Source organism: Cyprinodon tularosa, unplaced genomic scaffold, assembly GCF_016077235.1.
Source record: "Cyprinodon tularosa strain WSP-4 unplaced genomic scaffold, ASM1607723v1 ctg102, whole genome shotgun sequence".
Taxonomy (NCBI): Eukaryota; Metazoa; Chordata; class Actinopteri; order Cyprinodontiformes; family Cyprinodontidae; genus Cyprinodon; species Cyprinodon tularosa.
In genome coordinates this window covers 1,116,744-1,133,886 of record NW_024037805.1, presented here as the reverse complement: position 1 = coordinate 1,133,886, position 17,143 = coordinate 1,116,744, and the positions used below count along the sequence as shown (strand labels likewise).

Genomic DNA, 17,143 nt, shown 5'->3' with positions numbered 1-17,143 from the left:
GGTTTTATACATATATATTTATATATGTGTGTATTTATATGTAGATATGTATATATGTAGAAATAAACTCACATATATGTGATTTTATATAGTTATATATGTAGAAATGTACTTATATATGCGTATATATGGTTTTATACATACATTTAATTAATTAATACATATTTTTTCTTTCATACATATATATATATATATATATATATATATATATATATATATATATATATATATATATATATATATATATATATATATATATATATATATATATATATATATATATATATATATATATATATATATATATATATATATATATATATATATGCGTAGTTTAATGTAATGTTTAATGTGTTGTTTTTTTTTAGATACGTAAAACCACAACGCATCTATCTAAAATAGCGAATGCTGCTATTTTCTCAGCCCGTTGAACGCCTCATATTTGGGAGGGCGTGAAGTATCCGTTTAGGGGGCGGGGTTAAAGCCGACAGGTGTAGCAGCGCAAAAGGCTGCGCAGGTTGAGGAGTCCTTCTGCGTGACAAGCAGATGGAGTTAGTGTTAAACCAAGCTATCGCTCTGCTGTCCTGCTCTGTGTGTTTAATGTGATCCTCCTCACTTTGCTCTCAGTCAGTCACCTGGAATGAAGCTTCAGCCTTACTGCTGCTACCTTTCTGTCCCACTGTGGGAAAACCAGCCTGGAAACCTTCATAGGAGCTGAAGGAAAACACACCTGGCACCTGTCTGTCGGCTCTGGGCTGGAGGAGACGCATTATGAAAGCTTGATTCATTTTTATTATTATTTTGGAGAAAAGAGACGGACTGTTGGTGTTCGGATACAGATGAAGTCCATCAGATCATTGTCGGAGCTTCTGCTTCTCTTTCTTATCTGTGAGTTTTCATTCAAAATCCATCAGAATAAGTTTCCTCTAACTTTTCCTCAATCATTTAACCCTTTATATCAGATTCCGACTGAGATAATCACATTAAACCGGACTTTAATACAAAAACGAGCAGATAAATGAATTTTTATTGACTAACATGTAGTTCACTAATCCAGAAGAAAACAGCTCTGTGTGAGTTTACATCTCCCACCAGGTAAATCACTGAGTCTCTGCCTGGAAAATAACATATAAACCATGTTATTACAAGGTGTTTAGTTAGTAAGATGTAATTGAATTAATTTATATTTTGTTTTAGTTTGTATATAGCATACTTTATGTAACTAAAGTTATGATATTTTTCTGCATAAAGCACTGATCTGCTTAACATTTAAATGGATTTTAGGGTTAAAATTGTACATTTGCGATTGAATGCATATTGCACGTTAACAGGTTAGTTTTAGAAAGAGATTTCGTTGATGGCATTTTGAAAAAAAACAAACCCTCATCCTGTTTGACAACTATTGCAGCTTGTAAAATCTACTGAGCTACAAAAGAGTGGCTCTGTGTTCCAGTATGGGTGGTTTGTTTATTTCCTCCTATGTTTTTTTTTTTTTATTCACTTACCTATTTATATTTGCAACTGTCTATTTCTCATCTTTTCTTAATGGGAAAACAAATAAATCTTGAAAACAAAAACCGTCCTGGCTTGCTGAGGGTGGGTTTCCATGCATTATTATAGTTATTATGTTAGAGTTCAGCTCTTCCTAGGAGGAGATGTCTGTTTGCTCTCTGTGGGAGCTGTTCTTATTCAGGATATTCTGCTCTTTTTAACTCCATGCATGTGACTGGTTCAGACTTCTTCTAACTCCACAGACAGATTTTGTGTCGACAGTGTAAGAAATGTCACATTTATTTGGACTTGGCTGCACAGAGGGAGTGTTCAGCATCTTTACGTGGTTTTAAATCTTCTTGGAGATTTATGTTTTGGGCTGAGATTTGCTTTGTTTTTAATAGTATTTTGTGATCTGTTCTCTCTAAAATGTTTTACTGTGTATATATGTTGCATAGATGTTTCATGCAGGAATTTATGTTTAGGAATTTGAAATGGGGATAGTGGAACAGTGGGTAGCACTACTGCCTTGCAGCAAACTTACAAGCCGGGGTCCTTTTGCATGGAGTTTGCATGTTCTCCCTGTGCATGCATGGGTTCTCTCTGGGTACTCCGGCTTCCTCCTACAGTCTATATAGCAATCAATTGGCAAAATTAACCTACGAGTCTCTAAATTCTCCTTAGGTGTGAGTGAATAAATAATAATTGAACTTTATTAATCTCAGATTTGAGAAATGTACCTCTTCATTTAACCCATCCCCTTGGGGAGCAGTGGGCTGCCATCGTGTGACGCCCAGGGAGCAATCAGGGGTTAAAGGTCTTGCTCAGAGACCCAGAGTGGCAGTTTGGGGGAAGTAGGGCTAGAACTCGAAACGTCAGGATTCCAAGCTCTATGACCTAACCTAGGCCGCCACTCCTATGGCTGTTTGTCTCTGTGTTGCCCTGCGATAGACTGGCGACCTGTCCAGGGTGGACCCTTCCTCTCGCTCGTAGACAGCTGGAGATAGGCACCAGCACCACTCACAATCCCAGCAGGGATAAGCGTGAAGGAAAATGTCTGTCTGTCTGTCTGTCTGTCTGTCTGTCTGTCTGTCTGTCTGTCTGTCTGTCTGTCTGTCTGTCTGTCTGTCTGTCTGTCTGTCAGTCAAATATTCAATGTGTTCCTAGCCTTATAACATGACTGTGGGTGGCAAAACTTCCCAATCCTTTTTTTTTTATATATATATTTCTAATCACTATTGAATTATTCAACTAACTATTCAATTTGGAGATGTGTGCACGTCTTTTCAGCTGGATTCTCTTATGCATAAGCAGCTCAGCACCAAAAGGTTCTGTCCTCAATGCATATAGGCTGACGAGGAACCTCTGTAAGAAGATTATATTTTTAGAAGGAAGCAGATGTTAGAAGATTTAGCTCTGTGTGGGTGTGAATAAGTGGTGACTTTGGCATGAGGCGAGCATAACCAGTTTGGTTTCATGTTCTTTGTGGGCCATTTTATGCAGATGCACATAGATCACACATCATTTATATGTATACTGCCTGTAAGTAAGAAATTATTCACACACAGAACAGTAGGTTAACTCTAAATCCCTCGTCACCCATAATAGAAAGTTCATGGTTTTCTTGGAGATAACATCCTGTGCAGACCGTTCAGGGACAATGCATGGTCTTGTTGACTTTCACTTCTTTAAATTTTTTTGCAGACAAAGCTAGCTGCAGCCTATCACTGAATTGCACATTAAAATAAACCATTTTTAGTTTCCCTTTTAAAACATTAGCTTTCACAAGCTTACTTTTATCATTCATCGCTTCAAAGCAGACAAGCCAAAACCTACAGACTGTAGAAACATCATGGATAAGTTTAAGCTTTTTATAGTTATGCTATGTGGTTAACAAAGTAGGAACAACCCAGTTCAATGACACCCTGTGTGCTGTTTCATTCAACACTGACTTGCACTCTAAAGCAAAATGCATTATCCTGTCATCAAGGATTGATTTAGTTTTTTTTTTTTTTTTTTTTTAAACAAGCTTACGGTGATTTTTACCTTCAGAGGACGTGCTGTCTTTTAAAGTTTGTTTGTGCAGCTTTAGTTAAACTGCTAAGAGTCTCAAAGCATTTCCAATTCAACACAACCTTCTCAGAAATCTCTCTCAGCACCAGATCATCCAGAGCTGATAGATGTTTTAGGGGCTGATCCAGGAGATTTGGGCGGCCTTACAACCATCAAGGACCACAGCTCAATAGGCTTTCCCATTATATCTTATATTTCAGAAGGCCGTGCGTCACGCATGTAGATTAACACACTTCTAAGTAACAAAGCCAATCAGCTGGTTCAGCCAGTGGTCTTTTAACCTTTATTTAGTTTTAATTTCAAAGCTGCAGAAATGATTTCTTCATTACCTTCATATAGTTTGATTATCTTGTCTTAGAATGTGCTTGTGTGTGACTGAGGCATTGCCAAAGATTGTTGTTCTTGACTGAAGGCTGTTTTACTTTTTTTTACGAAAGCGGTAGAAATGGTAAAAACTTGGGATGTTTAAAGACATCTATCTCTGATACGATACTGATAATGGAGCTCTGATTAATGACCAATACCCAAACAGATGATATTTCTACAACAAATAATAATAACAACAGGTAGGAGAACAACCGACCCATTTATTATTATCTAAAGGGTTACAGAAACATAAAGAAAGAGTTTCTTTAACCCATTTCAGTTTCAGCTGGATTATATCTGAGATTGTAGATGCAGGCCGATATATTCCAATATTATGTTAGTTGATAAATGTCTGATTTCAGATAATATTTAATATCTGATCAGGACATCCCTATAGGAAGGACTGAGTTTTATAGACAGGACAAATTGAACCCCAGTCGGCCTCGGCAGATGGCCGCTCACACTGAGCCTGGTTCTGCTGGAGGTTTCTTCCTGTTAAAAGGGAGTTTTTCCTCTCCACTGTCGCTACAAGCATGCTTAGTGTGGGGGATTGTATTTGAGTCAATGAGTCAATGCAATCAACTGGTTTTCCTTAGATAGAAAACTTTGTATCAATTTGACTGTATGATCTGGTTGAACTGTAAAGTGCCTTGAGATGACATGTGTTGTGAATTTGGCGCTATATAAATAAACTGAATTGAATTGAATTGAAATTCCAGAATGTTTCATAATTCGCCTGAAGTGATACTGTCTAACTTTTTAGCAAAGAATTAGCCTAATTTGGGACATATTTAAAGTGGGTGTAAAGCACATGGTCTGTACTGATGCTCCATTTGGTCTGTTCCTAAAAACTCACCTATTGGTCATATTTTGGTTCTCTGTAGGATTTAATCTAGTTTGTCTTTACAATTATTTCCATGGCTTCTCAGTCTGTTGGTCTAAACTGGTCTGCTATCAGTTTACAAAATACTGAGGGAAACCATTTATTTTTGTGATAGTAGTGCTGTGTTTCTAGGGGCTTTCAGCTGTTAAACCTGGATGCTACAGGTCTAGCGCTCCCAGTGGATAAAAGTTACAGATCCATCTTCCATCTTGCTTATCGCTGCTGGAGGGGTGCCAGCCATCTCCAGCCATCTACAGGTGCTGGTCATAAAATTAGAATATCATGAAAAAGTAGATTGATTTCAGTAATTCCATTTAAAAAGTGAAACTTGTATATTATATTCATACATTACATACAAACTCATATATTTCAGATGTTTATTTTGTTTAATTTTGATGATTACAAATGAAAATCTCAAATTCATCATATCAGAAAATTAGAATATTACTGAAGACCAATAAAAACAGGATTTATAGAAATGTTGGCCAACTGAAAAGTATGAACATGAAAAGTATGAGCATGTACAGCACTCAGTATTTAGTTGGGCCTCCTTTGGCCTGTATTACTGCAGCAATGCGGCGTGGCATGGAGTCGATCAGTCTGTGGCACTGCTCAGGTGTTATGATAGCCCAGGTTGCTCTAATAGTGGCTTTTAGCTCTTCTGAATTGTTGGGTCTGGTGTATTGCATCTTCTTCTTCACAATACCCCATAGATTTTCTAAGGGGTTAAGGTCAGGAGAGTTTGCTGGCCAATTATGAACAGGGATACCATGGTCCTTCAACCAGGTACTGGTAGCTTTGGCACTGTGTGCAGGTGCCAAGTCCTGTTGGAAAATGAAATCTGCATCTCCAAAAAGTTGGTCAGCTGCAGGAAGCATGAAGTGCTCTAAAACTTCCTGGTATGTGGCTGCGTTGACCCTGGACCTCAGAAAACACAATGGACCAACACCAGCAGATGACATGGCACCCCAAACCATCACTGACTGTGGAAACTTTACACTGGACTTCAAGCAACGTGGATGAAGTGCCTCTCTTCTTTTCCTCCAGACTCTGGGACCTTGATTTCCAAAGGAAATGCAAAATTTACTTTCATCAGAGAACATGACTTTGGACCACTCACCAGCAGTCCAGTCCTGTTTCTCTTTAGCCCAGGCAAGACGCTTCTGACGCTGTCTGTGGTTCAAGAGTGGCTTGACACAAGGAATGCGACAGCAGAAACCCATGTCTTTCATACGTCTGTGTGTGGTGGTTCTTGAAGCACTCACTCCAGCTGCAGTCCACTCTTTGTGAATCTCCCCCACATTTTTGAATGGGTTTTGTTTCACAATCCTCTCCAGGGTGCGGTTATCTCTCTTGCTTGTACACTTTTTTCGACCACATCTTTTCCTTCCCTTCGCCTCTCTATTAATGTGCTTGGACACTGAGCTCTGTGAACAGCCAGCCTCTTTAGCGATGACCTTTTGTGTCTTGCCCTCCTTGTGCAAGGTGTCGATGGTCGTCTTTTGGACAACTGTCAAGTCAGCAGTCTTCCCCATGATTTTGTAGCCTATAGAACTAGACTGAAAGACCATTTAAAGGCTTTTGCAGGTGGTTTGAGTTAATTAGCTGATTAGAGTGTGGCACCAGGGGCCATCAATTTTGAACCTTTTCACAATATTCTAATTTTCTGATATGATGAATTTGAGATTTTCATTTGTTGTCATTTGTAATCATCAAAATTAAACAAAATAAACATCTGAAATATATGAGTTTGTATGTAATGTATGAATATAATATACAAGTTTCACTTTTTAAATGGAATTACTGAAATCAATCTACTTTTTCATGATATTCTAATTTTATGACCAGCACCTGTATTTTCGAGAGGCGGGGTACAACCTGGACAGGTCGCCAGTCCATCGCACGGCAACACAGAGACACACAACAAGAATTTAGAGAAACTATTAACCTAAAAGTCATGGTTTTGGACTTTTGATGTGGGAGGAAGCTGGAGTACCCAGAGGGAACCCACACATGCTCAGGGAGAACATTGCCAGGCCAGGAATTGAACCCAGGACCTTCTTGCTGAAAGGCAGCAGTGCTACCCACTGCACCACTGAGCAGCCCCCAAAAGTTACATGATGTCAATTTGATCAAATAATGTTTCTCTCTATTGAAATGCTTTACATACAATATGTTCTTTAGTGATAAAATAGCATTTTCTTTTGCAGGGTATAACTCTTGATTCGCGTAACAATTAGAGTTCTCTTTGGTATGGCTTGTTGATATGGACCAAGGATAATATATTAATATTTATAAGCTGAGTATCAATATGAGATATTTATCTCTATATTTTTTTGTTTCATAAAGTATTTATATAAATGCACCTCTGTTTTTTTTTTTTGTTTTTTTTTCCAAAATCACAGGCACATTTTTAGCAAATAGCAGCTAGTAGTAGTTAATAGTAGTTATTGCAGCTTCTCAGTCAGAGCGGGATTCCATCTACCAGTTTTAAGAACGTCTCCAAACTCTAGCTTTGAAAGACCTATAAAGACTTGATGAAAATATTTGTGTACCTCCAACTTTTTATGGTATTGCCATCTTAAAGACGGGATCAATAAAAGATGCATCTCAAGAAATTAGATAAATTAGATGATGGTTTTTGGTAAATCCACAACAGTTCATTAATAAATAAGCTGTCTGTCTAGATCTCTGTATCCAAAGACATCATTTTGAGGCAATCTAAAGGAAAAAAGGGTGGAAAAAGGTGAATAAGTAAGGCTTATATCTGCAGCTCCAATTGCCGGGCATGAGAAAGCAACATTAAATGTTTTTCAGAGATTTACAGATAAGGGTTGTAGGAAAGAGGAAGCACACAATGATGCAGCTGGGATGAGGGATGCAACTATTTGTCCTAAACCACAAACATCATCCAAAGCATCAGAATGAAGTAACATTACACAAAAAAAGCTCTTTCTATATTTGCACTAGTTCATTTTCAGGCCATTCCAACAAGCAAACAGGCAACACTTCCTGAAGAAGATCACAAGCAAGGGTTTTTGATTGGTTAATTAATTTAATTTTTTCTAAACTCTAAGCTACTTTAGCAGCTACTCCTTTGTTTGACAATGTATTATTTAATGAAACAGTTTTTACAATTGTGCAAAACAAATCATTCTCCTAAGGCACTTCCACCATCTGGACCTGAAGGTGAAAATTGCCTAATTGACCAAAATTAGATTTTCTACATATATATCATGCATATTGTGTGTGGTAGTGAGATAAACTTGAATAACTGTCGAACCTGGACTTTGTTAGAGCAACATTTTAAAGCTTTGAGTGGAAATTTGGCAAATTTTATACTTTTCATCCTGGGTCTATTTCCTTATTCACAAACATTACCACACATCTGCCTTATAATAATTATACGTTCTGTAGTTGCTCTCATATCAAAGAGTTAATTAGGATCAATAGCTATAGTTGTTTTCAGAGGGAAAAAAATTGAAAGTCATTGTTTTTTAACTTTTAAAGAATTTAAAGGATTGTAAAGATTTACATGGATAAAAAACTTTATTTTTATAAATTCTTCAATGTGAAAATATTACACTATAAAAATTGCTTTTATTTGAAAGTGTTTTATAAATTTTTTTCCAGGACTACTTTAAATGATCCACAGACCTTTTCTCTGAGTATTTACTTTTATTTATATATATTTTTAATGCTTTAAATCATAAAGACCCTGGGAGAAGCATGTCGACTTGGCTTTTCAATTCAATTCAGTTTATTTATACAGCGCCAACTCCCAACATATTTAAACTCAGGGAACCTTACAGAGACAGTTCAACCAGATCATCCAGTCAAATTGATTCAAAGTTTTCTATCTAAGGAGAACCAGTTGATTGCATCGAATCATTGACTGGAATGCAATCCCTCACACTAAGCATGCATGTAGCGACAGCGGAGAGGAAGATCTCCCTTATAACAAGAAGAAACCTCCAGCAGAACCAGGCTCAGTGTGAGCGGCCATCTGCTGAGGCCGACTGGGGTTCAAGGAGGCAGAAGCAGAGATACAAAAAAGGCGGCCCCGTCCAGGAAACACACAGCCAGGCAGACAAGCTCCGAGCCAGCTCCCATGTCAGAGGATGAAGAAAGCACATCCAAACATTCACAGTCAGAGAAACAGGACTACACTGGAAAACAGGCTGATCTCCAGCATCTATAAACAAAGGTTTAGATGGCAGCAGAAGAGCTGATATTTCTCTCAGGATGGAGTCACAGCCAAACAGGAACAGACCAGATGAAGCTACTATGAGAAAAAGTAGAGAGAGCAGAACGTTAGAGATTGAACTTATTAACTAACTGTTCTGGATTTGTTTTGTGAAAGTGACTAAAGAAAACACATTTAGCGCATGATTTTCTGTTTTAGGAGGGCTAAGTAGGCTGTTTGTTGCTATAATTGCTTGTCATAAATTTCTTCTTTTTTTTCAACCTGGTTTACCAGGAGCTGTGTGAACCCACTCCAATAAATCAGACCTTTGCTGTCAGTCAACTTTGTTCAAGTAGATCCCTGCAGCCTGCAGGTCTAAAGTAACCCAGACATCAGCATGTATAGTTTTGATGTCCGCATACAAGCCTTTCTAGTCGTCTGAAGGTGCGACGGAACAGAATGCAGCTCGGGTGCATTCCTGCTTCCTCTGAACTAAAGTCAGAACTTCTTGCGCAAGTTGCTTCTCCTGTTTCTGTGACTAATTCTGCTGCTACTCATCCCTCTTTGTTTGACCCACACTGTGGATTTAAGCCAGTGACAGAGATAGGGTCTGTGAATGCTGCTCCATTTAGAAGAAGAAATGCACTTATCAGACCTTTGGTTTCAACAGGTGTGATAATCTGAGGTGTGATGGAGTTACTGTCACTCTGAGTGAACAGGAAAAGCCTGAATGGCAGCTTTATCAACTGGTGTTTGTCTGGGATGTTTGAACGATGGTTAACTCTTTCCTGATGGTTAACCCTTTCTCTCTGTTTGCTGTTTATCTCATGTGTCTTATCTCTGGCCTTATTCCATTTGGCCTTGCTCTAAAATCACCTTCAGTTTGACTCGTTGCCCGTCTCACGGCCTCTCTTTCCAGATTGACTTCTCCTCTCAGCGTGGGTGCTCTGAACGGCAGTGTCGAGGTGTCCTTGCAGAATCTGTGGGAGTCTATGTCCCATATTGGCATTTTTGTAATCATTCATGGGGTTTGTGAATCAGTAACCAGAGCAGATTTAAACGTGTTCGTCCCAGAAATCAAAGTTCAGTTGTTTGGATTTTTGATACGCCGCTCTCTCTCTCCGGTTCTCCCACGGTTAAACGCAGCCTCTAAGAAAGACCTGATAAAAGTCATTAACTTGCACAGTGCAGAGCTTCGGACAGTTTGAAAGACATCATTGCGTGAGAACCTGTAATGTAGCAGAGCTTTACCTTGTGGCCAGTCTACAAAAAGTTTCTTTAGCTTTACTGAAGCAGCAAAGCTCTAAATCATGTAATTCTGTTTCCCAAAGGGAATTAATGAAAAACTGCTTTTCTAATTGATGCACAAACTTTATCAGGACCTAAGTTGACAGAATGCTTCAGCTTGCATTATTGGGACAAACCATGATGAGGAGGAGGGGTGTGAACAAAATGCAGGTTAATTGAAACGTTGTCATCACACTTTTTAATAGCTACACAGCACTGTTCCGTTCCAAATTTTTGCTTTACTATGGCATTAAAAAACAATCAGCTTCAACAATTTCCAAAACAAGATTTGAGTCTACACGTTTGAATTGAATTATCTGGAATCCCAGACGTTGCTTTCAAGCCTTTGAGTTCACATTTTGAAAAGGATTAAAACTGAGGAGCTTCTAGAAGCCTAAAGCCATTTTTTAAAGCAGGTTATAATGTTTGTTTGAGTTATTTGTACTGTTTAGATATTTAGGCCAGCTATGTTAACCGTCTATCCAACAGGTTACACCCAGCATAGGTTTAAAGTGAAGTTCAATAATTCCTCTGTCCACTCTGCGCAGCAGCATGATGACACCTCCCCCATGCCCAACAGGAAGCACAGCATTCTCTGAATGTAGAGCTTTACCCTGACCCTTTAAACATAATCCCTCTTTGTGAACAAATATCTCAACATTTTTACTCTTGTAAAACTATTTATCTATTTTCTAGTGTCTTAACTATGTATGGGCAGCCGTTGATTTTAGTCAAGCTTAAAGCTGTTCGAATTTAGCCCTCATCTCCCTCCTGACCCATTTTGAAAACAAGAAGGCAATCCTCATGATTCCAATTCACTTTATTTTATTCAACAGATCCACTGGCAGTAAAAAAACAAACAAACACCCATTGCATAATGCTACCTCCACCATTAAACATGATATCTTTGTCCTGGCTGATCTCTAAACATCTAGGTCTTTATTCCAGCTTAAATGTGTTAATTTTGGTGCAGAGATGATGCTAAGCTTGCTTCTCCATGAGCAGTGGCGTTCCATCTTCTTTTTGATTGGTCCATGGGTTTTTCCTTTCATCTAACCCTGACACTTTGCAGATAATTGAAAATTGCACATAAGTGACCTCTAAGTTCCCATCGCAACAAAACGACTGGTTTGTATAAACTCATAATTGTCTCAGAATTGTAAGAGGGTTTTGTTGTTGGCGACTAAAAGCAAGAAATCAGGCTGCAACCTGCAAAGCAATATTCATCTAAACGTAAATGCGGATGCATGTACATATTTCAACTTGTAGAAATGATCTTATTCCTGTGATGAGCTGTAATGTATCTGTGGGGATTGTCTAAATGAAAATAAAAGTAATAGTTATTATGTAATAACCAGGTCTCAAGGTTGTTTGTCATGATTTAATGATACCAAGAATCAGCCTAACTTCCTGTTTGGCAGCGTTGAACACAGTAGTACCCGGCAGCAATGGATAAAGGTTTTTTTTTAAAAGGAAGTAGTAAATAAACAGCCATCTAATCAAGCCTGGGACCATAATGACTGCCTCAGTTTGGTGAAAACTGTGTTTTCAAATGTAGTTAATTTCAACATTCTAGAGCAAAGGTTAATGGCTGCTTTGAGTCAAACATGATTGAAGGGTTTAGAAATGGTATTCAACTAAGGAATAACTGGTTAAATACAAAGTAAATCGCTAAAAGAAAGCTGAACGTACAAAATCATGTTATTTTTACCGCGTTTGGTCTCACAGATATAAAATAACAGCAGCAACGGCAGCCATTTCTGAGCGAGGAATTCAGGATTAGCTATAAACCTTCGTTATTGTATGCTTTGAAACAGAATACTGAAGAAGAGCGGTCGTTTTTTTTCAGCCTAGTTGTCTTAAAACCCATACAGACATTCCTTTCCTTTCCTTAAGAAGTGTTTTCTCAGTGACACTGAGTCCAAAGTCAAGCAGGTTGGGTGAACTTCTAACTGTAAGCTGTGTGTTTGTCTTTAAACAAACCAACTGAGGTTCTTTAGTATTTCACTGAGGGCGGCTGGCACTCAACAGACTCGGACTATTTCTTATAATAATTATTGCTTTAGGATGAAGCAGAAAATCTTCTAGGGTTCTGCATGGTCACATGTTCCTTCCCAATAACAGAGACTACCCCAGTTCAGTTATCTGAACATTAGCCAGGAAATGTTGCAACACTTGGTTTTATGATGGAGCTTTCCTGGAAGTTTCACATGCTAGTTCATGCATTCTTTGTCCCAACATGTAATACCTTTATCATTGATTGATGACTTCTTTCTGTTCTCTCCTCAGTACCATGTGTTTGGGGGGCCTTTGTGGAGCCTCTTCAGCCTAACACCGATATTCTGTCTTTCACTGACTCTCCGACGAGACTTCCCTGCCATTACAAGGCAGCGCCAGGGGAGAATGTGGTGCAGGTCACCTGGAACAAGGAGCTACCAGATGGCAGAGACGACCCTGTCATCATGGCCCACTTCACTGAAGGCATTAAAGGTATACCACCAAAGAGGAGCTTTTATTCATTATGGATAAGAAATTAGGAGATATTTCTGTGTTTTTTGTGTGTGTTTCTGAGGTTTAGATAAGACTCAGAAACATTCCCCTAAGCCTAAGATGATGTCTAAGATGTATAGATACTCCTTTTCACCTCCTCATATCTACAGTAAGACCAACGGACACATTGAAGACCACTGGAACTCTGACAGACTCATACAGGGAGGATGATAAGGGGTGTGTTGAAAAGGTCTCTAAAATTCCTTGTAAAATTCCTGCAAACGGTTGCATTTTATGGCTGCCAAGTTCCCCAAATAGTGATTATGCATCCTGCCCCCTCCATCCTGCCCCCACTCAGGAAAAATACTCTAGGTTATCAGGAGTTCCCTGGTACGATACAGACTGACCCCTGAACCAGAGTAGGTAGTTGAATTCTTTTCTGTAAACCTCTGCAGGAACCAATGCGATTGACAATAGAATACAACCACATCTTCTGCAAAAAAGAAGCAAAGATTCTGAGTTTCCAAAACTCTTTTTAATAATTTTGTCCATAACGTCAAAAAAAAGAAGATTGATGGCGGGGATTCTGGATCTGTTAGGGAATTTTCCTGGGAATCCAACCAGAGAACAACTTTAACTCTGTGCCGGGAATGTGGATGTTAAGCTTGCTTTAGTTACACTTTAAAGCATGCATCCCCTACCTCGGGCCTTGAGGCCCGCTGTCCTGCAGGTTTTAGAGGTTTCCTTGCTCCAGCACAGCTAATTTTAATTGACAGCTGATTAACAGGCTTTTGCTCTAGTGCAATCATTATAATCAGCTGTGCTAAAGCAGGGAAACTTCTAAAACCTGCAGGACAGCGGGCCTCGAGGACCAAGGTTGGGGATGTCTGATTTAAAGCATCCTAGGTACTTTATACTCCCACATCAACCCCTAAGAACACCTCAGGGTTAATGATCGTTAGCCTCCTGCAGATCCTTTTAACTATTTGATGCGATGGCCAGACATTCCTTAAAATTCATCATAAGGAAATATAAATATATATAAAGATATGTCTGCTGTTCAGAGCCAAACAGAAGCTAACAAACCTTCCTGAATCCCAGGTTGGATACTTTCAACACACCCAAGTAAACTTTCCCAAAAAGACTTAGACTCAACTTTACTTATCCCTTGGTATTACTCCTTCAGGGAAATTGTGGTTCCAGAGCTTATATAGAGTACAAAGTACAAAGCAAGATGCTATTTAAGATAAAAATACAACAGACAATATAAAAAGAGTGAGTGAGTACAAAAAAAGCACAAAAAAAGAAAAAAAGTTGTAATTTCCTGCAATATGTTTCCCGTAGATATAAAAATGTCTGCACAGAGAGATAATGGAGGACTACACAGTAGTTGACTTGGTTTATTGCACTTGCACTGCAGAAATGTACTGACCATATAGGTAAGTGTATAAAGCAGGGGTCACCAACCTTTTTAAGGCTGAGTGCTACTTCATGGCTACCGGGTCATAGGAAGGGCTACCAATACTGACCTATGAACCGGAGGGATCAGTGTTCACCTACAGTAAATCTCATGCATAAAAACTCCTTTTTATTCTCTTTATTTCTTATTTTGATATTGTCATTTTGAAACCACAGAAATATGATGAAATAGTTAACATGATGAAATAATACATAAATGATTAAAAAGAAGAGCAACAGAATAAAAAAAAATTTAAACTTAACCCACTGAGTGAGTTGTTCTGCTTTCAGAAGACGAAGAGGGCCCCCAATGTGGTCCTTGAGGGCCCCTTGGTGCCCGTGGGCACCGCGTTGGTGACCCCTGGTATAAAGTATACAGTGAAAAAGGCTCTGGTGCCACAACTCTGACCCATCACTAATAGGCTCCATCACTGTATATTGCTTCTGAATGTTAGTGTCAATTTTTTTATATATATATTTCAACAAGAAGTTGATTATTTTACTGCCATTCAGTTTTCCACCCAAATCCTTCCCAACAGCATTCATCTTAAGAAAAAGGGAGGGTCTCTAATAACTGCATTAATTCCCTTAGATGTCTCCATGTTTGTTCTTTTCTTTTGTTTATCAGTTTCCATGTTAAAAGAAATCAGAATATATTTAGCACAAATATTTGCAGTTGTGATGCCAAAGTCAATGTTTTGTAGCCTCAAATCCTCTATTAGAAATATAGAATAAAATAGCCTCTTAAAGTGCTTATTCAAAAGAAGCTAATATTGTTATCATTACTTAAAACAGGGGATTTAGATTCTAAAATCCTCATGTAAAAGATGTTTGGGTTTACAGGGAGGTGATCCTTTAAAAAGACAGGTTACTCATCACGGATGAAAAAGAATATAAACATCCCAGCCTCTTGGATAAAAAGGGATCACCCTTATAGTCCAGTACACAGTTTAGTAGTTAAACTTAATGGGGTTAATACTGAGAAATGTACGGTGGAACAAAACAGATACAGACACTCCAAATCTGTTTCTTCAGACAAAGTTGAACAATGTTTTATTCACTTATATTTTAAAACAACTTTTAACAATGATTTCTGTTTGTTTTATTTTGTTCTCCAGAGTTTTCGCAGTACTCTAGCTTGGTGAGGTTCGAGAGCTTTTACCCGACCAAGGAGAGCTCAGCTCTGCTCATCCCACAGACGCAGGTGTCTGACGAAGGCGTCTACAAGTGCCACATATCCACCTTCCCCAACGGAAACTTTGAAAGGCACATTAAGCTCAGTGTCTGGAGTAAGTAATACAGCCTCTGTTCTTTGATGCATCTGACTAATCATGTTAGTGGTGTCTGCTGGAAACATGCATAGTTCAATGTTCTTGCAATAACAGGGAGGGCTTTTTTCTCATAATTTATTGTTACTGTACATGAGTTTTCTAAAGATACAAAAATTTATCAACTCTTTCAGTATAAAACTTCTAGAGCAGAGGTCTTCAACAGGGGGTCCGCGACCCTAAGGGGTTCCACAGAGGTACTGCATGGGGGTCGCGAAAGTTTTGGTTCATTAGACTTTTTTTTTTTTCTCCCCCTGCAATTTTCGCCTTTAATTGAAATGTCTTTAAATCCACATTAACATGAATTCAACACACTGTAGTAAACAGATAAATGGAGGCAGAAGATGTCTTTCAGTCATCAATGCACACATTCAGCGACACACAGGAGCTCTTTCAAGCTGGGCACCGTTTCATTCACAACACCTGTCCCATCAACCAGGAATCAGAATCAGAAATACTTTAATAATCCCAGGGAGAAATTACTTTGGTTTAGGGATGCACGATATAATCTGCCCCCTATCGGTATCAGCCTTAAAACTGAATATCGGACATCGGCCACCTCACCGATATTTAACCCAATATTTGATTGGCTTCTGAGTTTCTAAAGTCTAAAAAAAATAAAATAAATACTACTTCTTCTTCTTCCTCAAAAACTTCTTTTTTACAGACTTGAAAACTACTAAAGACGAGGGAAAACATATTGATACATTAAAATATCACAGTATCTTCATATGCTGATATATTGCCATTTAAAAACACCATATCAATCTCTTTTACTAAGGAAATATTGCTAAATGTCATTATGCTACAAAATCCCCCGAAATTTCGCGAAATTTTGCCATATTTTTATATGTTGATATATTGACGCGGTATCGATCTATTTTACTAACAAAATCTCACAAGAATTTGCAAAATATCACGAGAGTTTGTAACAGAATGATGAAATTTCACGAGATTTTGAAAGTAAAATAGATCGATACCGCGTTTTTAAAAATCAATTTGATATCAGCATATGAAAATATATTTGAGTATATTATTTTTCAAAGTGTCAGAAATGGATAACAAAACTGCTATTTTCAATGACTACTTATTTTTGTCCAGCTTTAACATCAGTATCGATATCGGTTATCGGCTACATGAGTTTTAAAATATCGGCATATTGGATATCAGCCAAAATCCCAATATCGTGCATCCCTACTTTGGTTACAGGACTCCATATTTAATAGAGTGACTATAGGACCAGTTTGGCCTGGAAAAACGTTGAAGACCCATGATCTAGAGGTTTATCAATGAAAGCCATTTAGAGGCTTTTATTTATTTTATTGAATTTATATCAATGTTTCTTTGTTCAATAGTTCAAACTGAGATTTGACAAAAAGCATTTGAATGCTTTAATGGTGTCCATGCCGTCCTCCCTGACCTGTCTGCAGCGTTCCTTGGTCTTCATTAGGCTGACTTTGTATTAATGTTTTCTAAACCTCTGAGGCCTTCACAGAACAACGGGACTGAGTTTAATTAATGCAAAGATCAGGCAATTCTGTAGTCAACATGTTGCATGGGTGAAATTTTGGGAGTAAAAGA

The 17,143-nt window shown here is 38.2% G+C and overlaps 1 protein-coding gene across 1 annotated transcript in view; it reads left to right on the top strand.

Moving 5' to 3' along the window:
• The first annotated feature begins 516 nt into the window (after positions 1–516).
• Positions 517–17,143, top strand: part of nectin4b (nectin cell adhesion molecule 4b) — a 42,818-nt gene continuing 26,191 nt past the window's right edge. The window contains exons 1-3 of the mRNA XM_038279458.1: positions 517–888; positions 12,576–12,776; positions 15,353–15,523. Coding sequence (XP_038135386.1) covers positions 840–888; positions 12,576–12,776; positions 15,353–15,523 — 421 coding nt within the window. The 5' untranslated portion in view covers positions 517–839. The remainder of the gene's footprint in view (positions 889–12,575; positions 12,777–15,352; positions 15,524–17,143) is intronic.